Source organism: Lepus europaeus, chromosome 21 (assembly GCF_033115175.1).
Source record: "Lepus europaeus isolate LE1 chromosome 21, mLepTim1.pri, whole genome shotgun sequence".
In the NCBI taxonomy this organism is placed as follows: Eukaryota; Metazoa; Chordata; class Mammalia; order Lagomorpha; family Leporidae; genus Lepus; species Lepus europaeus.
The window spans coordinates 17,584,196-17,608,125 of NC_084847.1; the positions used below are offsets into that span (position 1 = coordinate 17,584,196).

At 47.2% G+C, this 23,930-nt stretch overlaps 1 protein-coding gene across 1 annotated transcript in view; it reads left to right on the forward strand.

The window, feature by feature from the left end:
• The first annotated feature begins 235 nt into the window (after positions 1 to 235).
• Positions 236 to 23,930, forward strand: part of OTOA (otoancorin) — a 66,639-nt gene continuing 42,944 nt past the window's right edge. Inside the window, exons 1-11 of the mRNA XM_062180051.1 lie at positions 236 to 326; positions 633 to 661; positions 755 to 785; positions 893 to 920; positions 2,561 to 2,648; positions 5,613 to 5,744; positions 9,475 to 9,710; positions 11,395 to 11,498; positions 16,071 to 16,171; positions 18,735 to 18,874; positions 21,876 to 21,999. Of these exons, the coding sequence (XP_062036035.1) occupies positions 236 to 326; positions 633 to 661; positions 755 to 785; positions 893 to 920; positions 2,561 to 2,648; positions 5,613 to 5,744; positions 9,475 to 9,710; positions 11,395 to 11,498; positions 16,071 to 16,171; positions 18,735 to 18,874; positions 21,876 to 21,999 (1,104 nt within the window). The remainder of the gene's footprint in view (positions 327 to 632; positions 662 to 754; positions 786 to 892; positions 921 to 2,560; positions 2,649 to 5,612; positions 5,745 to 9,474; positions 9,711 to 11,394; positions 11,499 to 16,070; positions 16,172 to 18,734; positions 18,875 to 21,875; positions 22,000 to 23,930) is intronic.

Below are 23,930 nucleotides of genomic sequence, written 5' to 3' on the forward strand. Positions count from 1 at the left end.
AAGCAGTAGAGGATGGCCCAAGTCCTTGGGCCCCTGCACGCACGTGGGAGACCCGGAGGAGGTTCCTGGCTCCTGGCTTCGGATCAGCGCAGCTCCATCTGGGGAGTGAACCAGCAGATGGCAGACCTTTGTCTCTGTCTCCACCTCTCTCTGTAACTCTCTCTGTAAATAAAATAAATCTTAAAAGAAAAAAACCTGATCACTTCACTTCTGTGCTTGAATCAATTACAGGAGAATGTCCCAGGAACCTACAATGTACTCCCTTTTCCTGTTCCTTTTTCTGAGCCATGGAGTGGCAAGTCATAGAGCTCCCGATACCAGACAGGGTAAGTCCTGGGGGAGGAATCACCCCCTGGGTTTCCGCACATCTTACAAATGTAGTGGGATAGATCAACTCAGGTACATGATGGTTTATGGTATTCTGGCATGTGTGTGTGTGTGTGTGTGTAATTTTCAAGATTATTCTGATGGGGTTTTTCAAACCAGGGCTTTCTCACAACACAGATATAATTAAAATTCACTAAAAAATTTCCTTCCAGTGACTTTTTGTAGTCTCTTCTCATAACTCATAATTGGATTTCTGAAGGTCAGACAATTCAATCCTAGTGATACATTCCATGGCTTTCTTACAGATTTGCATCCATTGTTACAAAAAATGGCGGTGAGTATTCCATTTTCCTTTCATCAGAATCTCCTGCACTGGAACTGCCAACTTTTGAATGTTATACTTGATGTTATCTCCTTTGCCTCGTAGGAAGAAATAATACAGGGAAGCTATCTGAATGGTAATGCCCCCACACGATGTCTTCTAAGAATTTCAAACAGAACGCAGCTGTGATCTCTCTGGAATGGTTCCCTTTTAAGTTGTCTTTTCATTTTATTCCCATTGCAGCCTTGCTGGATCTCATACAGTTTCAAAGGTAACCCACTCTGGGGAGGGGGGAGGGGTGGGCTAGGCTTTTAATGAAGACTCTTAATGGAAGCCTCTTAATTGTAGAAAGTAACACACATTCGTGCGTACTACAAACAAATGTCAATCAATGCAAAAGTGAAGCCGACATTTGTTCCAGATCCATTCCCCCCTCTGCTCTAACATAAGAGCCAAACTTACCAGGTGCTCCCTCTGTAGCAGACGTGTTTCTAAGCTCTTGGTGCACAGACGCGCATCTAATTCTCACAAGTGCCCACCATAAGGTCCCGTTGTTATTCCCTTGGGCAGGGCAGTGAAACTGAGGCACGGAGCGGGTGAATTGAGGTCCCACAACCAGGAAGTGTGGAGCTGACCTGTAGACCCAGCGCCTGGCTCCGGGACCCATTCCCCTCACTGCTTGTGTTACACGCTGCATTCAGGCCTGTGTTAGCCACGCAGAATGTGGCACAGGGAGCTAGGCAGTTGTGGAAAGGCCAATCTTAACAAACGGTTCTAACATGATGAGGACCACGAAGGAGAAGAGATGGGGACTCCATGACAGGGACACATGATTACAGGAAAGATCTTTAAAATAATCCTGTCCTGAAGATAACGCTAATGGTTAACTGGGGTATATATATTTTTTCAGGTTAAACATTTATGTAATTAACTAGTTAATTAGTCTACTCATCTATTTATTTGCAACAAAAACAGGACTAATAAAGGCTGTTTGTGAGTGTTGACTATGTTTGGACACTGTTTTAAGCATTTTGCATGTGTGAATGAATTTCATTCTACCATTGTTAGCCATATTTCACAAAAAGGGACACCGGGGCACAAGAAAATTCATCAAATTGCCTAAGGCCGTACAACTGAGTGTTAGAGCCCAAGTTCAAATCCGGATTTGCAGCCCACATCCTTTTGGTTTTTTAAAAGATGTCATTTATTTTATTTGAGAGTTAGAGTTACAGACAGTGAGAAGGAGAGACAGAGAGAAAGGTCTTCCTTCTGTTGGTTCATTCCCCAAATGGCCGCAATGGCCAGAGCTGTGCCGATCTGAAGCCAGGAGCCAGGAGCTTCTTCCTGGTCTCCCACATGGGTGCAGGGGCCCAAGGACCTATGCCATCCTCTACTGCTTTCCCAGGCCACAGCAGAGAGCTGGATTGGAAGAGAAGCAGCTGGGACTAGAACCAGTGCCTATATGGGATGCCGGTGCTGCAGGCAGAGGATTAACCTACTGTGCCATGGCGCCGGCCCCAGCCCACATTCTTAGCTATGCTATTCTACCCTCTTTTAGGATACACTGAATCTTTGTTTTTAGATCTTATGAGAAAAACGCCTTTCCAAGTCAGTCTGTTTGGACTTTATCAGCCCTGACGTGTTGATATGGGAGTTAGAATATTGTGCCTGGCTTGGATATTGGTAACTGTCTTTAAGAGAATGGGATCAAGACAGATTCCTCGATTTGGAAGCTCCCCTACCACTGTCCCACTGTTAATAACCTCCTACTTGCAAGCATCAGATTCCTAGCATCCCCAGCCCATTCCCAGCATCCTCTCTGAGTTCCTGTCCCCTGGATATGAGCTAGTGCGGCACCACTTGTAGCAGAACCTGTCATCGTGACGCTCTCCCATCTGTCTTCAACTGAAGCTCCCACGTCTGGACGGCAGACCTGTCCCACAGAGTGCTAGCCTATCTGCATTCACGGAATGTTGCCTTCACCATCCCCAGCCTGCAGGTGTGTACCCGAGCCCCACCCATGTGTTTCCTCTCAGTGCCCATGGATTGCACACCCAAAGGCCAGGTAGGTTGGAGAAGTGGGTTGGCTGTGGAGAACTGCCTTCACTCCCACAAAGGAAAGAGTTCCTCCCACTTTTTCTTGAAACATGATACAAGCTCTTCGGTCTTTCTCTCGTTTTCCCACCTGTGATGGAACCAAGCTGTGTTCGTGTACAGGACGAGATGCCTGTTAAAAAGAGGTCCCAGGTCACAGCAGCTCAAGCAATGCAGTGGTTGGTTTTTCTCATGGAAGAGCCTGGACCCAAGTGGAAGAGTCAGAAAGGAGGGAGCAGCTCTACCTCACAAAGCCATTCAGGAGCCCGAGTTTCTTTTATCTTCTTGCTCTCTCATCCCTTAGAAAGCTGTTGCCCTCGGGGTTGAAACACTGTATCTGTTCCCCAAAGCAGGGGAGGGGTTAGTGGGAGGAGGAAGTGAAGGATGAGCATTCTCTTCTAAGGATGTGACTTGCGCAAGCTGCTGCTCAGCTTCCATTGGGTCACCTGCTAAAAAGAATAATGGGAGGGTGGATGTTTGGATATAATTGTCAGTCTTTCAGGCAAGGGTCTAGGAAATATTTTTCACCCTTTTAACTCTACTATAGGGAAGACAACAGCACAGCATGTTGGTAGGTAGCAACGGATATTTGCCTCAAAGAGCAGCAGGGCTTAGTGGGGACTGTGGCAAACTGGATAGCACACGCCTTTTCAGCATGACCATTAACTCACTGTGGTACATTGTATCTTTACCATTACATTGGGAATAGCACAGATAATTAAGGAAATATTAATTCAGCATTCAAAAACTATTATCTGGTGCATTCATTAACGAATGAATAAAGTTCCAACATATGTCTTTGTTGTTTCCATTTTTACTTATTTTTTTTAAAAAAGATTTATTTATTGGTTGGAAAGGCAGCGTTACAGAGAGAGAGGGAGAGATAGAGACATACATAGAGAGATTTTACATCCACTGGTTCATTCCCTAAATGGCCTTAACAACTGGCCCTTTGTCCTGGTCTCCCACATGGGTGGCAGGGGCCCAGACATTTGGGCCATCTTCTGCTGCTTTTCCAAGCATATTATCTGGGAGCTGGATTGGAAGTGGAGCAGGTGGGACTCAGACTGGCACTCATATAGGATGTTAGCATCACAGGGGGCAACTTTGCTCACTATGCAGATTTTTATACCCATGTTTTAATGAAAACAAAAATACCAACCAACATTCATGTCATAACTCCATTCAGAGAGCTGGTTGTTTGCCATTTACTAAGATGCCCACTAGCTGAAGGTGGCTGTGAACTTCACGTGCACCTGCTTTCCCACTGTTCATCAGTTATGCCAACCTAAAGAGAAATAGCGTCTGCCCTTATCTCTCTAGCCTTAAGGTCTCTTGTGAGCTGTATCTATTTTAACCTCGTGAGAAGATTCACTACTTCTCTTCGAGTGTATTTATTCCTTTGTCCATTTAATATCTACCTGTTTAGCATCTATATTCTTCTAGGCACAGTTCTAAATATTAAAGACTTAGCGAAGAGCAAAACAGTTATGGTATTACTCATGTGGACCCTTCATTCTAGGGGGGAGACACTAAATAAATCATTGGTCAACTCACTCCATATAGTGAATAATGGCTAGCACTATTGACTACTTATTGTGTACTAGGAATCACTGAAGACATTTTACTCACTTACTTAATCAAAAGAACCCTACCTGGTAAGTCCTACTATGGCATCCATGTTTCAGATGAGAAAAACGAGGTACAAGAGGTAGTGTTGCCAATTTAAGTTTTTTTAAAAAATTAATTTCATTTGAAAAGCAAAGACACACACACACATACACACACACACACAGAGAGAGAGAGAGAGAGAGAGAGAGAGAGAGATATATCTGCCATCCTCTGGCTCATTCCCCAAAAGTCTGCAACAGCCAAGGCTGGGCCAAGCCAAAGCCAGGAACCTAGAAGTCAATCCGGGTCTCCCATTTAAGAGGGATCCAAGTACTTGAGCCATCAGCTGCAGTGTTGCTATCTTAACAAGTAAAAATACAAGGTGTCAGGTTCAGTTTGAATTTCAGATAAAAAATAAGTAACTTAAAAATGCAAGTCTCAAATATAGCATAGGATATACTTGTATTAAAAATAGACTCATTTATGTGACATTCAAACATAAGTGGGTATCCCGTATTTTACCTGCCAAGCCTAGTTAAGTAACTTGTCCAAGGTTGCAGAGCCAGGAAGTGTCAAGGCAGAGATTTGTACGTGGGTTCTCTGGTTCAAGATGCCCCCTCTTGCCCATGACACTACACTGTGCTGCTTTTGTGAGTCTAAGCAAGGTTTAGAAAGCAAGTCCCCAGGCAGCAGAGGAAGTCTCTCGCAGGAGGAGTTGCTGACCTCTCGCTATGCCCTGGAGGGGATGCCACGGACAGTTCATCTCTTCCACCTGCATTTTACTCTTGTGCTGACAGCGTGGGTTTGAGGAGCAGCACTGTGGGGAAGAGTTGGGGGATGCAGTAAATGTTCTGGGTAAGGGCTAGCTGCTCTGAACTTGAAGTTTCCATCACCTGCAGGGATCAGGCAGCCCATGGCTGCTGGGTCTGTGGTGAGAAGGAGAGTCATTTCAGTGGGCAGCTGCCACTGGCTTGCTGACACAGTCATCCGAGAGAGGATGTGCAGCCAGTGGTGCCCAGTCTTGGCATTTCCCAAGAGAATTTGGAAATCCAGACTCTGCAGTGAATTCCCTGACTTTTCTATGTCGGCAGCCAAAGAAACATTTTGGAGCTGGCCAAACCAAATCTATCTGTAGGCTGCTGACTTGGGGTCTCTCTGCAGGGACTAACAGGGGAGTAGACCCGGTTGCTGGCCATGGTGCTGACTGCATACTTCTGTTCTTCCGTCCTTGCCTGCTCTTCCAATACCCTATGTCCAGGCAGCCATGGAAAACCACCTGGAGCGGCGTTTGTACGAGCCCCAGAAGCTGCTGGAGGACCTGAGGAATACTGATGTCCAGCAGTTCCGCACAGCCATGAAATGCATCTTGGAGGACAAGAAGGACCGCTTGGTGGGGCATTCTCAGCATCCCCGCAGTGGGGACGCCCAGGGCCAGTTAGTCTTTGCTGAATTGCTCCCGAGCCAAGCCAGGGCCCTTCTTTATCTCTTCCTTCCTTCTTCCACTCTCAGCCCCCTGGGAGTTTTAGGACCTAGATTTTCTCACACGTTTTCTCCAAAGTTCAAATGAAGAGCTTTGCCACTCACATTCATGTAGGTACTATGAAGTGCAGGATGCTGAAGATCTTTGAGAGTTTAGTTCAGTGAACATCCATGATCAAGTACCATGCACCAATGGACTTAGAACACTGTGCCTGCCCTCAAAGAGCTTTGTGTTGGAGGGGAGACAAAAAGCAGAAACATATAACCAGGCGAGGTGAGTGCTATAAGACAATCACAAAGCAAAGACTCTAAGACCCACAAAGTCCTTGGGATCCACACAGTTGAGGTTTAAATTTTATTTGAGGGACGTGAACTTGTGTCCATATGGGATGCCGGCATTGCAGGTGGCAACTTACCCCATTATGCCACAATGCTGGTCCCACATTTAACTATTTTTAAATGTTTATTGCATTTATTTTTATCTTCTTGAAAGAGCAAGAGATAGGTTGAGATGGATAGATATATAAATAGATAGATAGATAGGTAGGTAGATAGGTAGATAGATAGATAGATAGATAGATAAATAGATAGATAGATAGAGCTTCCATCCATTGGTTCATTCCCCAAATGCCTGCAATGGTCAGGGCTGGGCCAGGTCAAAGCCAGGAGCCCAGAACTCCATCCAGGTCTCTCACATGAGTGGCTAGGGTACAGGCACTAGAACCATCATCTGCTGCCTCCCAGGATGCATTAGCAGGAAGCTGGATCAGAAGCAGACTTGATCTAGGCACTCCTACATGGGATGCAGTGTCCCAAGTGGAGTCGTAACATGTTGTGCCACAATGCCTTCCCAAACCACTTAAGTATTTTAATAATCACATACTTATTTTAATGCCTATTATTAAAATATGACAAATGGATCAAGCCAATTTGGTAAAGATGTAATGTTTCTAGGTGAAATAAATTTGTTTTTTGTTTTTTTGACAGGCAGAGTGGATAGTGAGAGAGAGAGACAGAGAGAAAGGTCTTCCTTTGCCGTTGGTTCACCCTCCAATGGCCGCTGCGGCCGGCGCATCTTGCTGATCTGGAGCCAGGAGCCAGGTGCTTCTCCTGGTCTCCCATGGGGTGCAGGGCCCAAGGACTTGGGCCATCCTCCACTGCCTTCCCGAGCCATAGCAGAGAGCTGGCCTGGAAGAGGGGCAACCGGGATAGAATCCGGCGCCCTGACTGGGACTAGAACCCGGTGTGCCGGCGCCGCAAGGCGGAGGATTAGCCTGTTAAGCCATGGCGCTGGCCACAAATTTTTTTTAAACACTCAGTTTAAAGGAAAATAGGAAGTAAATGTTAGCACAGGCAGTGCACAGAGGGGACCAGGGGGCTGTGAACTTGGTGTTGCTCAGTGTTCATTGAGGGTCTACTCTGTGTGTGAGCGTTCTGAGGCAATGGTCAGCTGTTTCTGGGAAGGGCTGGACAGTAGATGCTTAGGTTTTGCAGGCCACACCTCCTCTATCACAATGACTCAGTTCTTTCTTTGCAGCATGAAAGTAGACATAAGTGACATGTAAATGAACACATGTAAAATGTGTTTCGAAACTTTGATTTGCAAAAACGGATGGTGGGCCACAGTTTGCTGATTGTTCTATGGGTTTAATAATGCCTGGTTTGGGTCCTGTGCAAGATTAAGGAGATAAATAAGAATCTTACCACATTCCAATGAGGAAACTAGGGCTTGGAGAGGGGTAGGAACTTCAGGCTCCGTGGCTTGAAAGTGGTACATCTGAGGTTGGAACCTGGGCTCCTGGCTCCAGCTGTGAGCTCTTCTGGCAACTGGTGAGGCTCATGGGTCCATTCTCAAAATGTTTTAAAATCTGTAGAGAAAGCACAAAGGATTCCAAAGGAAGCCAGTTGTATGGAAAAAAAAGTGTTCCTCGAAATATACACACACATTATGTGCTGATGCTTTTTTTTTCCCCAAAGATTTATTTTATTTGAAAGGCAGAGCAACAGAGATACAGGGAGAGACAGAGATCTTCCTTCTGTTGGTTGAGTCCCCAAATGGTAGTGATGGTCGGGGCTGGGCCTGGAACTCCATCTGGGTTTCTCACGTGGGTGGCAGGGGCCCAAATACTCAGTCCATCTCAGCTGCTTTCCCAGGCACAGTAGCAGGGAGCTGGATAGGAAGTGCAGCACCGGTGACTAGAACCAGTCTGGGATGTTGGTATCGCAGGTTGCAGCTTAACCCTCCTTGCACACACTCAGTAAAGGAACTCAGTGGCAGGTGTAGTGACTTCTGCACCTTTGAGGACATGCTGAGTGTCAGCAGGATTTCAGGAGCTCTGCAACAAGCTTGATGGGTTATGAAGGCATCTGTGATTTCCACCTGACAGACGTAATGATCTTCCACCGTCGTTGTGCCTCAGTGCCTACCTTCACTGCCCAATGTCAGCTCTAGGGTACGGCGAATGAAGATGCAGCATTTCCCAATATTCACCGACACACTACATTCTGTCTTAAGGCCTCTACTTGGGAACTCTAAGTGCACTCTTAGCCACTACACTGTTCAGACACTCACAGTGAATGACGGAAGTTGTCAGCACTCCAGGGTTCTGTGGTCCAAAGGACCCTTCCTGACCACCTACCTGTATCTCTCTCTTTCCTGTGTTTCCATATCTTCTAGGTACTGGGCGCTCCACTGTGCTTGTGGCTTGGCTCTCAGGTACTTTCCTGGCTCAGTCTTGCATGTGTATTAGACTCAGCTGCCTGGGCTCCACTTGGACCAATTAAATCAGATTCTATATAGAAGCGCAGGAAATCAGTACTTTAAAAAAGTACCGGAGCTGGTGATGTGGCGCAGTGGGTAAAACTGCCGCCTGCAGTGCCAGCATCCCATATGGGCGCCGGTTCAAGTCCCAGCTGCTCCACTTCTGATCCAGCTCTCTGCTATGGCCTGGGAAAGCAGTAGAAGATGGCCCAAGTCCTTGGGCCCCTGCACCTGCATGGGAGACAGGGAAGAAGCACCTGGCTTCTGGCTTCGGATTGGCGTAGTTCCGGCCATTGCAGCCATTTGGGGAGTGAACTAACGGATGGAAGATCTTTCTCTCTGTCTCTCCCTCTCACTCTCTGTAACTCTACCTCTCAAATAAATAAACAAATCTTAAAAAAAAAAAAAAAAACCCAAGACGTACAGCCAGAGTTCAGAACCCGGGGCTTGGAGGAAGGGCAGGCACACAAGCATTTTTCATGAGTCAGAGTTCAGTTCGAGATGACCTGGGAGCACACAGTGGAGGGGATGGGGGATGTGATTCGAAGCAGGAAGCTGGAGGGGGTCAGAGAAGACTTCATCACGGAGGTCATTGACCTTGCCTTTGAAGAAGAGCTGACCTTCCCAGAAGAAGGGCAGGAGGCGTCCTGAGCTGCAGCAGTCGCGGTGTATCTGGAGAGTGCCATGGTGGGTGGATCAGGCAAACGCCTTGACTTTGTTCTGCAGGTAGGTGATGGAATGTTCTAGAAGCTTCTATACAGCAGCATAGCATTCAACAGGCATCCCGAATGTCCCCGCAGGTGCACTGCGTGGTTCTTCTCAGGGTTTCCAAATTGGGAGGCGGTTCTCAGGGTGACCTTGGTGCCCTTCCTTCCTTTAGGACCTGAAGGACGTTGTTATTGACTTGGGAGAGATTCGGGAGCAAGCCCTGCAGAGCCCCGGCGTGAACCGCAGCCTGCTTCTTATCACGCTGGAGAGGTGCTTCCAGGTGCTGAACTCCCTGGAGTGTGTGGAGATCCTGGCAAAGGTGCTCAGGGGTTCCCCGGGTAGCTTGCTGCAGCCGGACATCATAGAGAGGCTGCCGCGAGGCCTGCGTGAGGACGCCTTTAAGAACCTGTGAGTGCTTCCTCCCTCCTCCCTCACTGCACACACCGTCCCCCAGGGGGCGCTGCGGGGACGCAGAGGGGAGACAGGCAGGCTGGGGTTCAAGAGCGAGTTCTGTAGCAAAAACTTAGGATCCGTTGCATCAAGGGACGGCTGGATTAAAATCGACTCCCAAATTTCAGCCATTCTGGTACCATCGTCACGATTTATTTATTTTTTTGGCATTATCTTACAACCTGCACTATGATCTTTTTTTTTTTTTTTTAAAGATTTGTTAATTTATTTGAAAGAGTTACACACAGAGAGAGAAGGAGAGTCAAAGAGAGAGAGAGAGAGAGAGAGAGAGAGACAGAGAGCTCTTCCGCCCACTGTTCACTTCTTAAATGCCTGCAACAGTTGGGGCTGGGTGAGGCTGAAGCCAGGAGTTGTGTGCTCCATCTAAGTCTCCCACCAAGGTGGCAGGAACCAAACTACCTGGGCTGTCACTTGCTGCCTCCCAGGTTCTGAATCAGCAGGAAGCTGCAATTGGAGGCTGGGGTCAGAGCGCTGGACTGAAGCCCAGGCACTCCGATAATGGTACTTGGCTGCCCTAACCCTTGGATGAGGAATTGGATGGAGTGGGTGGAGGGATCGCCACTGGGTGAAGTTTTCTGTTCACTGCTTATCTGATTGCATCCACACTGTCTTGAGCCAAAAAGGGAATTCATAAAAGACAAAAGGTGGAAACAACCTAAACGTCCGTTAGGGGGTGAATGGATAAACGGAATATACTCTATCCTTATAATCGGGCCATGAAAAGGAATGAAGTACTGACACATGCTCCATCTTGCAGGAACCTTGAAAATGCTGTGCCAAGTGAGAGAAGCCAGACACAGGGGCTACCTCATGTCTGACTCCATTCGTTTGAAATGTCCACAATGGGCCTATCTTCAGAGATAGAAAATAGGCTACTGGTTTTGAGGAATTAGGGAGACTGGGGGGGGGAGTTGTGGGGTGAAAGCTAAGAGTATGGGGTTTCTTTCTAGGTGCTTAAAACGTTCTAAAGTTGATTGTGATGACTGTTACATAGCTCTGAGAATACAATGAAAACTGTTGGATTTTTTTTTTTTTTAGTTTTTATTTATTTATTTGAGAGTCAGAGTTACAACCAGAGAGAGGGAGAGACAGAGAGAGAGGTCTTCCATTCTCTGGTTCATTCCCCAAGTGGCCCCAGTGGCCTGAGCTGAACCAATCCACAGCCAGAAGCCAGGAGCTTCTTCTGGGTCTCCCACACGGCTGCAGAGACCCAAGCACTTGGGCCATTTTCTATTGCTTTCCCAGGCCATAAGCAGAGAGCTGGATTGGAAGAGGAGCAGCCAGGACTCAAACTGGTGTCCATATGGGATGCTTGTGCCACAGGCAGAGGCTTAGCCTGCCCCCTGGATTTTATTCTTTAAATGGGTGAATTGTAAAGTGTATGAATTATATCTCAATAAAGCTGTTACCATTTTTTTTTAAAAAGGACCAAGAGGTGAGGAAATATAAAGCATTATCTCCAGACCATACTTTGGAAGAAGAAAAATGAGAAAAATAGCCACTTAGAACAAGGGGCGGGAAGGGTTTCAGCCGGAGACAGCTGTGGGCGTATCTGCTGTTTGCCCATTAAACAGCCTCCACCTGTTCCCTACTAACCGATGTCCCTGTTTGTGTCATCTAGCTCTGCAGTGTTCAAAGATCTCTATGACCAAATCTCGGCTCATTCCCAGAGAGCCCTCTACTCCTGGATGAGTGGGGTTTTACAGACATACTCCAACTGCACAGGTGAGCAGGTGCTGAGGGATGGGGGGGAGTAGGTCACCTTTGCGGGGAAGTCTGCCCTGGAAAGAGACACTTTTTGTCTCTGAAAACTGGGGTTGGAGTTCATTGTCTCTTATGTTTTTTTTTTTTTTTTTTAACCACCCTCTTCCCTCACTTCCAAAAAGGGTTGATGTGACCTATGTACTAAAACACATACCCCAGAGCAGGTGTTTGGTGTAGTGGTTAAGTCGCTGCTTGGGGCACCCATATCCCATATTGAAATGCCTGGGTTCAAGTCCCAGCTTCTCTCCATTCCAACTTCTGCTGATGCAGACCCTGGGAGGCAGCAGGTGATGGCTTGAGTGGCTGAGTCTCTGCCATCCACTTGAGTGACTCATATGGCGTTCCAGGCTCCTGGTTTCCTTCTGGCCCAGCCCTGGTGGTTGTGGGCACTTGGGGAGTGAATCGGTAGACTGGAGATATCGCTCTGTCATTTCTATCTCTCTGCTTTTCAAATAAATAAATAAATAATTTCAAAAACCACATACCCATTTCGTCAAAGCATTTTTGACATATTGATGTCTCTCAAATAAGGATGCACCAGTAGCTTACAGTCAGTGCTGTGGCCTAGATTCTTAGCCATATCTTAAATTTGCTGAGGAGCTTTAGAATAGAGTTCAAGTTCAAAATCCATATTAAAATATCTGCATCGAAGCGGGACAATATAGTTTTGTTAGAACATCTAGGCAATAAAGGGCAGGAATTTAGCTGTGAGCTTTCTAGCAACAAAAGCAGAAAGATATCAGGATTCATTTATTTGACAGATGTCTGTTTTTTAACCCACTTATGTCGTTGAGTAGTCAAATTCATAGAGGCAGAAATTAGAATGATGGTGGGTTTCAGTTTTGCAAGGTGATAAGAGTTCTGGCGATGGATGGTGGCCATGGTTGTATAACAGGGAGAACATGCTTAATGCCACAGAACAATGCAATGAAAAGTGGGTAAGATGGGAAGTTTTATGTTTTGTGCATTTTACCACAGTTAAAAAAAAGAGAGCGATGGAAAAGAATGGCTCTGTAGATTAGTAATGCTAGCAATTTCTCAGATGGCATCGACTTCTTAAATGTTTAATGCCAGGAACATAAACTGAATAGACTTTTAAACACTTAAAAAAAAAGGCCATTGTGTGTCAACAGCTGAGAATATAGAGGAAAACAAGAGACAGTCTCTGCTCTCATGGATCTGTTTGTTGGTTTACTGAGAGAGAGGGAGAGGGTAGGATGGGGGGAGAGAGCATTTATACGATGGAAGCTGCTATGAAGAAAATACATTTGATAAATGCCTTGGAAAGGGTCACTACTGTAGGCTAGACTAAAATATTTAGCTCTTGGCAAATGGCCACTATTAAATAATTTAGGCTTTGTGAGCCTAAAATCTCTGTGTCAATTCTTCAACTCTGAAGTCTCAGCCCAAAGCTGCCAGAGACAACAGATGGATAGACGCGGCTGTGTCCCCAGACAGCTTTACCTATGGCCGCTGGAACTCGAAACTCAGATCATTTTCACGTGTCATCAAATCTTCTTTTGATTTTTCCTTTCAACAGTTTAAAAATATAAAAACCCTTCCTGGCTCACAGACCATATTAAAAACCAGGTGGTGGGCTGGGCTTGGCCCATGGGCTATGGTTTGCTGACCCCTGAATGGAGAAATCAGGGCGACCTCTCGAGCAGGTGACATGTGGATTAAGACCACAGTGCGGAGAGGGAATCTGTCTGGGGAGGCTCTGGAGAGAGGGCATCCTAGGCACAAAGACCAGCATATGCACAGGCCTGAGATGGGAATGAGCTTGGTGTATCGGGGAAGCATAAAGGAAGCCAGTGGGGTTAGAGTTTGGGGGGTGCCAATCAATCTTTTTCCAGGAATTGAATTTTTTTTTTAAAGATTTATTTTATTTATTTGAAAGACAGAGTTACAGAGAGAGGTAGAGACACAGAGAGAGGTCTCCCATCCCTTGGCTCACTCCCCAATTGGCAGCAACGGCTGGAACTGCGCCGATCCAAAGCCAGGAGCCAGGAGCTTCCTCCGGGTCTCTCACGTGGATGCAGGGGCCCAAGAACTTGGGCCATCTTCTACTGCTTTCCCAGGCCATAGCAGAGAGCTGGATCGGAAGAGGAGCAGCCAGGACTAGAACCAGCACCCATATGGGATGCCGCTGCCTCAGGGCAGGGCGTTAACCCGCTGTGCCACAGTGCTGGCCCCAGGAATTGGAATTAAGTTGAGATTTGTGTATCAGGAATGTTAAACAAGGTTATGAGTGTGGGGCATCATTTCCTCCTGTCTGATCAGGGGAATTCTGCCTGCAGTAGCTGGGGCTGGGCCACATGGAAGTAAAGAGACTGGAGCTGCTAATGAGTCTCTCACACAGGTGGCTGGAACCCTGCTGCTTAAGCCACAGCCTGCTGCCTCCCAGGATCTGCATTAGCAGGAAGCTAGAACAGAGAGAGGAGCCGGGACTCAAACCCAGGCAGTTCAGTGTGGGATGCGAGTGTCCCAGGCAGCAGCTTAACCTCTACGCCAATGCCTGCTCCGGGAATCTGAACCTCACACTGTGTAACCCTGAGAAAGTCACTCAGCTTCTACGCTTGGCTGTGTCTTTATTGGCAGAGTTTAATTCCTTTTCAACAGAAGTGAGTGAAAATGCACTATGTTTGGATTTCTTAAAAGTTTTATTTTATTTATTTGAAAGAGTTACAGAGAGAGAGAGAGAGAGAGAGAGAGAGAGAGAGGGGTCTTCTATCTGCTGAGTCATTCCCCAATTAGCTGAAACAGCTGCAGCTGAGTCCATCCGAAGCCAGGGGCCAGGAGTTTCCTCCAGGTCTCCCACGTGGGTGCAGGTTCCCAAGCACTTGGCACAACCTCCGCTGCTTTCCCAGGTGCATTAGCAGGGAGCTGGATTGGAAGTGAGCAACCAGCACTCCTATGGGTTGCTGGTGCTGCTGGCTGGGGCTTTAACCTGCTGTGCCAGAGCACTGACCCCTCTGTTTGGATCTTTAAAAAAAATTATTTTTTCATAAGGTCCTTGAAGTCATTTGGAAATACTTTGTTAAAAATGTCCCAAGCCTTGGAACCATTGCTTTGCAGAAATATAGTCCATGCTCAATAAGTAGTTAAAAAAACATGAACATCCTGGAGCAGGTATTTGGCACAGTGCTTAAGCTGTTCGTTTGGATGCCCATATCCCATATCAGAGTACCTGGGTTCACGTCCCGGCTCCACTTTGGATTTCAGCTTCCTGTAAATGTGCATCCTGGGAGATAGCAGGTCAATGCTCAGATACTTAGGTCCTTGGCACACACATAGGAAGCCTTGTGGAGTTCCTGGCATGGCTCAGCCCTGGCTGTTGTGGGCAGCTGGGGAGTAAACCAGTAGATGGAAGACCTCTGTAGCTTTCTCTCTGTCTCTCAAATAAATAAAAATTAAAAAATTAAAATTTTAAAGTGAACAATCCTTGTTGGGAGCAGTGGTGGCCAGCTCTTGCTCAGAGAAACTTGAATTTGGATCCTGGGTGTCGTTGTTCTTACAAGTCCCACTGACATTTCACTGAGGGAGAATTATAAAGACCAGAGCAGAGTGACAGGGAGGGCCCTCTGGGAATCCAGAGTGGAGAGCGCTTTCTTCTGGCTCAAAAATCTGTCTTATTCTTGAAGGTAGGATTTGGATGCACAAGGTCAAGGCCCTTAAGGCATTCTAGGTGGTCAACGGGGCCCACGGAGGCCAAGATTTGGAGAACATCGAGGGTTCATCTGGGGAAGTTCAAGTACTTTGGTTTATTTATTTATTTATTTATTTGACAGGTAGAGTTATAGACAGAGAGAGAGAGAGAAAGGTCTTCCTTCCGTTGGTTCACTCCCCAAATGGCCGCTACGGCTGGCGCTGCGCTGATCCGAAGCCAGGATCCAGGTGCTTCTTCCTGGTCTCCCATGCGGGTGCAGGTGCCCAAGGTCTTGGGCCATCCTCCGCTGCCCTCCCAGGCCACAGCAGAGAGCTGGACTGGAAGAGGAGCAGCCGGGACTAGAACCTGGTGCCCATATGGGATGCCGGCACTGCAGGCAGAGGATTAACCAAGTGAGCCACGGCGCCGGCCCCAGTACTTTGGTTTAGTTCCAGGTAGGATAACATGGTGATAATGAATAAAGATGGTACTCATTATTAGTGCCAGTAAGAAAAGAGAGTCAAACATATTTCAAGTGGCCGAATTACTTGGTAACTAGTTGAACTAAAAAAACCTCTTTATTTTGTGGTCTTACATATTAAAAAATAATCTGCATTTCTAACAAATTCTCAAGCACTGCTGATATTGCTGGTCCAGGAACCATACCGTTGAGTAGCAAAGTCTCGTGTGGCACTGGGGAGGGGCACCTGTGATCACCGCCCAGGTGTAGCATAGCAACTCACAGGTAGGCTCCTAATAAATGGTTATGGAATGAATTAACACAAGAAACAGGTCCTGGTTTGAAAGGTGCTATTGACTATCCCATTCCAGTTTCAAGAGTTTCCATTTATTTAATTACTAATCTGTTTTTTTTTTTTTTCTAGATGACTCTGTTTCATGGGTCAGTGCAGAAAACTTATGGATTTTGGGCAGATACATGGTTCACCTGTCATTTGAAGAAATCACGAGAATTAGTCCTATAGAAGTAAGTTGGAGAAATATATTTATATGTCCCCGTTACTAGTACATCTAGGGTAAGGTGTATTCTAGATTTCCAGCATTCAGTCTGCCAGCCCAAGGTGCCCTGGGCATCGTACATCTGCCTCAGCCCAATATATCTTGAGCCTCTAAATAAAACTCTTGGAACGAGGCCTGAAGTGGTCAGTCAGAGGATTGCATCTGAGCATAGAAGAGCTGAGAACAGAGAAAAGAGAAGTGTGGGCAACCCAGAAAGCTCTGATGTGAACAAACATGATATAAAGGGAAGGTTGGCTGAGAACCAACATCGTTTAAGGGCCTTTTTGTACTCAAGAAAGACCAAGGATAATGGCTATCAAATTTCTGGTACTTGGAAGCATGGAGCCAGAACAAAAAGCAGCGTGGATTAATAGCTACTTCTTTTTTTAGCCATTCTATCAATAGCTACTTCAGCACCAACAATGATTAGATTTTAACTCTAGAGTTTACAATGGAGAAATGTGCATGGTCTAAGGTTCACTTGGTTTGTTAGTCAACCTGTTTCTTTCCTTCTCCTGATGTTGACCCAATGACATGAGATTCCTTCTGAAATGCAGCCTCTACAGAGTCCTGCCAATCTGGAGGCATCCACCAAGAGTTTGGGGCTTGCCCTCAATTTTTCAAAAGTCATAAGAGGGTACTTCCAAATTTTCTCGGAAAGGAACTGGTGTCGTGGTGCCCCCAGTTAAGTTGCCACCTGCGTTGCCAGCATCCCAAATCAGAGTGCCAGTTCAAATCCTGGTTCCTCCCATTCTGATCCAGCTCCCTGCTAATGTGCTTGAAACTGCAGCGGGAGATGACCCAAATCTCTGGGCCCCATCACCCATGTGGGAGATCCAGATGGAGCTCCTCGTTCCTGGCTTTGGCTTGGCCCAGTCCGAGCTGTTGTGGCCATTTGGGGAGTGAACCAGCAGATACAAGATTTTCTTTTCTCTGTTTCTCCCTTTCTGCCACTCTCTGTTTTTCAAATGAATGAATGAATGAAGAAATAAAAAAATAAATCTTTAATAAAAGTTCTTGGGAAAAGGAAAGATAAAAATTTCATTTGGGTGCAAAATTTTTTGAAATCCATGTATAGCATTTTTTTTTCACAATAAACATTTTCCACAAACTTTTTTTGAAGACCCCTTGTATATATAAACTTCAAAATTTGGGCACTAAAATAAGCTTATCTGTTTTTTAAAAATATGGTTATCTTCTTCCTTTAAAAAAAGACTTATTTATGTATTTGAAAGGCAGAGTTACAGAGAGAGAGGGAGAGAGAGAGAGAGAGAGAGAGAGAGAGATTTTCCATCTACTGGTTTACTCTCCAAATGGTCACAATGGCTGGAGTTGGGCCAGTCTGAAGCCAGGAGCCAGGAGCTTCTTCCAGGTCTTCCATGTGTGTGCAGAGGCCCAAGGACTTGGGACATGTGCTGCTGCTTTCCCAGGTGCATTAGCAGGGAGCTAGATTGGAAGTGGAGCAGCTGGGACTTGAACTGGAAGCCATATTGGATGCTGGCATTGCAGGTGGTAGATTTACTTGCTACATCACAAGGCCAGTCCCAAACTTATCTTTTAATTGATTTTTCTGTGAATTTTTTGAAGTACCCTGGTATGAGTCCTTTCTTCTGGCCAGGGAAAGGTGTTTGTCTCAGACGATTGCCTCTTTCAAGGACTAGTCGACCCACCAAGTTCTGGTTAGTATAAAACTAAGAGGCAGAACTAGCTCTTTTATTTTACCCAGGAAGCTGGGAGCATTTCAAACATCTTCCAATGTTTCTAACCCTCTGTCCTGGGATTAACCCTCTCATTTACTCTGCCAGTGTTGAGTGAGGTTAGAAGTGGAGCATGCTGGGTCCCTGGGGGGAATTTCTAAGATCAAGCACCCGTTTGCAATTTTTCATCATCTAACAATGTAGAGAAGAGAGGGGAAGCCACAGGGTGCCAATACCAAGAGGGAACTTTGTGTGGAAAAGGATACAACCTACAAAAGAGAGATGACTTTATGAGCTCCTGAAAGCACAATGTTCAATAGTGCATCGAAATAACAGAATGCAAAGTCTGTTAGAAATACAAGGGCAGATGGGTCCAGGCCTCACAGAAGATGTCAATGTGACACTTTTGGGCATGCGGGCAAAAAGGGGCTAAGAATACAGAGAAACTGGTTAGCATAGATAATAAAGTTGAACGTAAATGCCAGGCTTTGTGTCTTCCAGAGAGCATACATTCTTCTCATGCCTGATGGCCGTACATAAACTCACTCATCTCTTCAAAAATAATTCTGATTGCTCAAAGCAGAAAATTCGTGCACCACATTCTCTGACCTCAGTCCAACAAGTCTGGAAAGAAATGTGCATAGATTAGATTCCAAGGAGCTCAACTTGGGGAGTGTTAAAAAAGCAATACTTGGCTAAACAGCCATCTGGTTGAAGACCACCAAGAGACAGTGACAATGACAGTTGGAGGCACATCCCATTGTGGGGGGTGGGCCGCAGCACAGACCACCATGATGGGGCCACACCGGGCCACTTCTGCCTCTTCCCCACCAGATCGGGCTGTTTATCAGCTATGACAACGCCACGAAGCAGCTGGACACAGTCTATGACATCACACCCCAGCTGGCCCAAGCGTTTCTGGGAAGGATCGGCTCCTCCAGCTTTGACATGAGGAATACCTCTACCATCCACAGGCAAGGGGTGTGGGCTCTGGGACACTCCCAAGAAGCGATCATAGCACCAGCTTCCTCTGACGTGCAAAAGACCTTGGGAGGGAAGGGAGGTGGCTGGGCTCCTTCTGTGAACAAACCCACATCACCATTTGCAGGGGTCTTGAAAGGGGGCATCCCCTGGTACAGAACCGTAACAGATGCTAATTCCAGCTCCCAGCATGCAGCATTTTAAATCCTCAGGATTGGGTCTCTTCCAAGGTGAAAGAGTCATTTCCATTTGATTGAGACAAGTGTTGGCAAGTGCTTTTTCTGTGCAAAAAAAAAAAAAAAAAAAAAAAAAAAAAAAAAAAAGAAATCTGTACTTAGTGGTTTCATAATGTGCATTTTCCACGGGCTTTTTGGAAGTGCCCTAATATGTATGGGCTTCAATTATTATTATTATTATTTTTTGCATCAGAAGAAACTTATCTTTTCATTCCATTTTCCACAAACATTTTAAAACAAAGATTTATTTATTTATTTGTTTGAAAGGTAGAGTTACAGAGAGGCAGAGGTAAAGAGAGAGAGAGAGAGGTCTTCCATTTGCTGGTTCACTCCCCAGATGGCCATGATGGCCCAAGCTGAGCCGATCCCAAGCCAGGAGCCAGGAGCTTCTTCTGGGTCTCCCATGTAGGGGCAGGAGCCGAAAGACTTGGATCATCTTCCACTGCTTTCCCAGGCACATTAGCAGGGGGCTGGATCTGCCATAGCAGAGAGCTGGATAGGAAGCGGAGCAGGCAGGACTCAAACCAGCGCCAATATGAGATGCTGGCACCGCAGGCGGTGGCTTTACCCACTACACCACAGCACTGGCTCCTCCACAAACTTTTTGAAGTACACTGTTACATCTTGGGGGTGTCAGGCAGGATTTAAATGGCAGAGGAAGGGCATGCACAGTGTGGGAGGGGAGCACTGTTCAGCCATCTTCTCTCCCATCTCACACTGTTCCTGCTGGCATCACCATCGCGCTCTGAGTATTTTCAAACCTTGAGGGAGTGCACTCACAGAAAGTGACCACACCTCCTTCCCCTATTCCTAGTGGTTTTCTTTTCTTTTCTTTTTCTTTTTTTTGACAGGCAGAGTGGATAGTAAGAGAGAGAGACAGAGAGAAAGGTCTTCCTTTTTGCTGTTGGTTCACCCTCCAATGGATGCTGCGGCTGGTGCACCGTGCTGATCCGAGGCCAGGAGCCAGGTGCTTCTTCTGGTCTACCATGCGGGTGCAGGGCCCAAGCACTTGGGCCATCCTCCACTGCCTTCCTGGGCCATAGCAGAGAGCTGGCCTGGAAGAGGGGCAACCGGGACAGAATCCGGCACCCCGACCAGGACTAGAACCTGGTGTGCTGGTGCCGCAAGGTGGAGGATTAGCCTGTTAAGCCACAGCGCCGGCCCCTAGTGGTTTTCTTCCCTGAGCGTGGCCCCTGGTTTTCTACAGGGTGAGCCTTTTGGAGTTTAATCCTGGCTCTGCTGCTTACAACGTGTGGGACCTTGGCTATGTCACATCTCCTCTCTGAGCCTCTTTTTTTCCATCTGTAAAATGGGAGGTAAGAACCTGCCTGCCTCATGGAGGTGGAGTTAGCACACCCAGCACACAGGAAGTGCTCAGGAACTGTCCTTTTCTTTTATAATTCATTTTTAATTAAAAATAACAATCGTACGTATCCATGGATGTTTTCATCATGGAATGGCTAAATCAGGCTGGTTCCCAAATGCATGATCTCACTTATCATTTCTTTTTGTGGTGAGAACAGATAAAATCCAGTCTCATAGTAGCGATTTTTCAAGAATGTGATAGTAGTTACTGTCGTCACTATGTTGGGAGATGGATCTCCACTCATTCTTCCTGTCTAGACGGAACTGTGACAAACGTGGCTCCAGCCTGGCCTCTGGGGACCGCCATTCTACTCTTGTTATGTGAGCTCCTTGTTTTTGGCTTCCACGTGTCCTTGAAGTCCCGTGGTAGTTATGTGCCCGGCTTATTTCACTTAGCGTAATGTCCTCTTGGTTCAGTCGAGCCGTCACAAATGACAGACTTCCTCCTCCTCCACCTGTTTGAAGCTGATGCTGTGAATAGCATCCCACTGCACGTCCCACCACGGTTTCTCCCTCCGTTCATGGACACTGGCTCTTGTGAACACGTGTTTATTAACACTCAGCTTTTACTTCTCCTGTGTGCTTTCCTCTGCGTTAAGCAGATGTTTGTCTTTAGCATCAGACCCACTTTCAAATCCTCTCCCTGCCCTGGACATGTCAGTCTACGTCTCGATGCCTTTCTGACAGGGTGGAGCTTGGCTGATAGTGGTCAGCCTCCTGGTCCAGCCATCCTGCATCCAATAGTCTTCGTGCTAACTCCAAGAACATCATTCACAGGTGGACACTCAGCATCCACCAGGAATGATGTGAATCAGCTCGTCTACCCCTGACCATTTGCATTTCACAGCCGTCATTCTCTCACTGATCACGTTCATCAGGGTATGCTGTGACGAACAAAGCAAACCTCCCATTTATTGAAGGCTCACAGAACAACTGTGTGCAGCAGTCTTGCAGGGACGCTAATTAGTTTCCGGGAGGTCACACATCTCATAGAACTGGACTTCAAACGCCAGTTGCCTGAATCCATGCTCTTAACCACTAGGTGTACTTGTATTGCTCCCAGCTAGAACAAGGTTCAAATCCCATCTCTGCCTCCTGTGTTTTTTCTCCTTCTGGAATGTGTACCCTCCTTTCCTATGCCTGGTCCATGGTCCAGGAGGAGGGGTGGCATAGTTACCCTGGGCAAGTCACTTGATCTCTCCGAGTCTCAGTTTGCCCATCTGTGAAATGGGGCTAATGAGAGCCTCTGTCTTGTAAGGCGGTGGTAAGGCCAACGTGTAATACTGGGTACGTGGTATATTAGGACCATGGCACCATTGGTTTGGCCTGGGAAGTGGGTGTGGTCCCCCCTCACCCCAAGCCCCCCACCAGCACCCCTGATTTTCTCACACAGGCTGGGGCTGCTGGTTTGTTTCTATGATGACCTGGAGTCGCTGGACGCTGCCATGGCCCAAGTCCTCCTTCACCAGATGATCAAGTGCAGTCGCCTAAGGGGCTTCCAGGCTGGCGTTCAGCAGGTACGGACGGAGTGCGAGGCCTCACGATCCAGAGAAGCGGGGGAGCACAGCTTGGCTTGGCTTTCCAGAGGGAACACGTGGTGTTAACCAGGACCTAAACCCCGCCGCAGCAGAGGGGGGTCTCAAATACTGGGACGAGTGCAACCTGGGAAGAAAAAAAAATAATAATAAATAAAAGCACAGGAAAAAACCCTGGACAGATCAAAACTCACCGCAGCTCTTCTGATGCTGAGTCGGGAGGTGTGTGGTGAAGCCCAAGGCTCTGGCATATCCAGCCGGCTGCCGCGTGGGGCAGCTGAGCTGGCTCTGTGTCCCTAATGGCCCTGCCAGCTTCCTGCCCCAGAGAGCCGGATGTCATCGGTCTGGGTGTGGCCCGGGTATTCCACGTTGCTGATGCTCTCAGGGGGATTCCAATGCAGCCAGGATGGAGAGCTCTAGACTGGGGGTATTTACTGGGTGCCCAGACCGGGGATCTGGACAAAGTAGCAAACGCAGACTGTCTCTCACTGCCCCCCCCCACTCCCACCTCTCTCTTTCTTCTAGTCAAGTCCCAGTTCTGCCCCTTTCCCCCCACTTCTTTTGGTCCTTTTCAGTTAAAAAAATGTTTTTTTATGGGGCTGGTATAGTGGTGCAGGGGGTTAAGCCACAGTGTGGGATTTTGGCATCCCCATATGAACACTGCTTCGAGTCCCAGCTGCTCCACTTCTGATCCAGGTCTGAGCTAATGCACCTGGGAAAGCAGCAGAGGATGGCCCAAGTGCTTGGGTCCCTACACCCATGTGGGAGAACTGAGTGGAGTTCCAGGCTCCTGGCTTTGGCCTGGCCCAGCCCTAGCAGTTGTGGCCATTTGGGGAGTGAACCAGTGGATGAAAAATTTCTGTTTCTCCTTCTCTCTGTAACTCTGCCTTTTAAATAAATAAATTAATTAATAAATAAATCTTTTTTAAAAAACCAATTTATTTATTTGAGAGGGAAGGAGGGAGCAAGGGAGAGAAAAGATATTGCCCATTTGCTGGTCACTCCTTAAATGTTCACAGTGGCCCCTGTCTGGGCCAAAGCCGGAAGCTGGGAACCGGTCCAGGTCTCCCACATGGCGGGCAGGAGCTCTACCACTGAGCCAACCCTGCTGCCTCCCAGGGTCTGCAATAGCAGGAAGCTGGAGTTGGCACCCAGAGCCGGTGTGGTACCCAAGTACTCTGATGTGAGGTGTGGGTGTCTTAGCCAGCATCTTCACTGCTAGGCCAAATGCCCACCCCCTGTTCAATTTTTTGTTTTAATGAAAAGGTGATGCCGGAACATTTTTGATAAATGCATCGACAGTTCCACACTGTCTCCATGCATCACCAACTACAAACTCCCCAACCACACTTGACATCACAGTTGCTCATCTTGCTCAATGCATATTTTTGCTTTTAAGGGGAAGCACCTTTCCCAAACAAGCTCAAACAAAAATAAAGAAAAGAAATGCATTTTAAAGCCACGGGGGTAGCTGCAGCAGCCATGATCAAGATTCGAGGGAACCCTCTGGGGTTCCTCTAGCCCAGGAGTTCTCGAATCACAGGAATCACTGAGTGGGGGGTGGGGGTGGGGGGCACTGGTTAAAATGCAGATTGCCAGGCACTGTGACAGATCTGGAGTGGGGCCTGAGAGCATGCATTTCCGACGAGCTCCCAGGTGCAGCTGCTGGCCCAGAGCCCACTCCCAGGTGCAGCCCACTGCTTTGTCTTACAGAGGTGGAGGCTGGGCTCTGGGGAACCGGCCAGTGGCTAAGTTTTTAAAGAACCCAAGGCCTACAGCCGGCTCTTCTGCTTCCCTCTGCTGCCCCCCAGTGGCTATTTCAATATAGCCTGCAACAATTGCGTGCTCCCGTGAATATGTTGTTCTTACAAATTCAGGTGTTAGAGCTAAGCTTATCTTAGAAGGACGCAGCG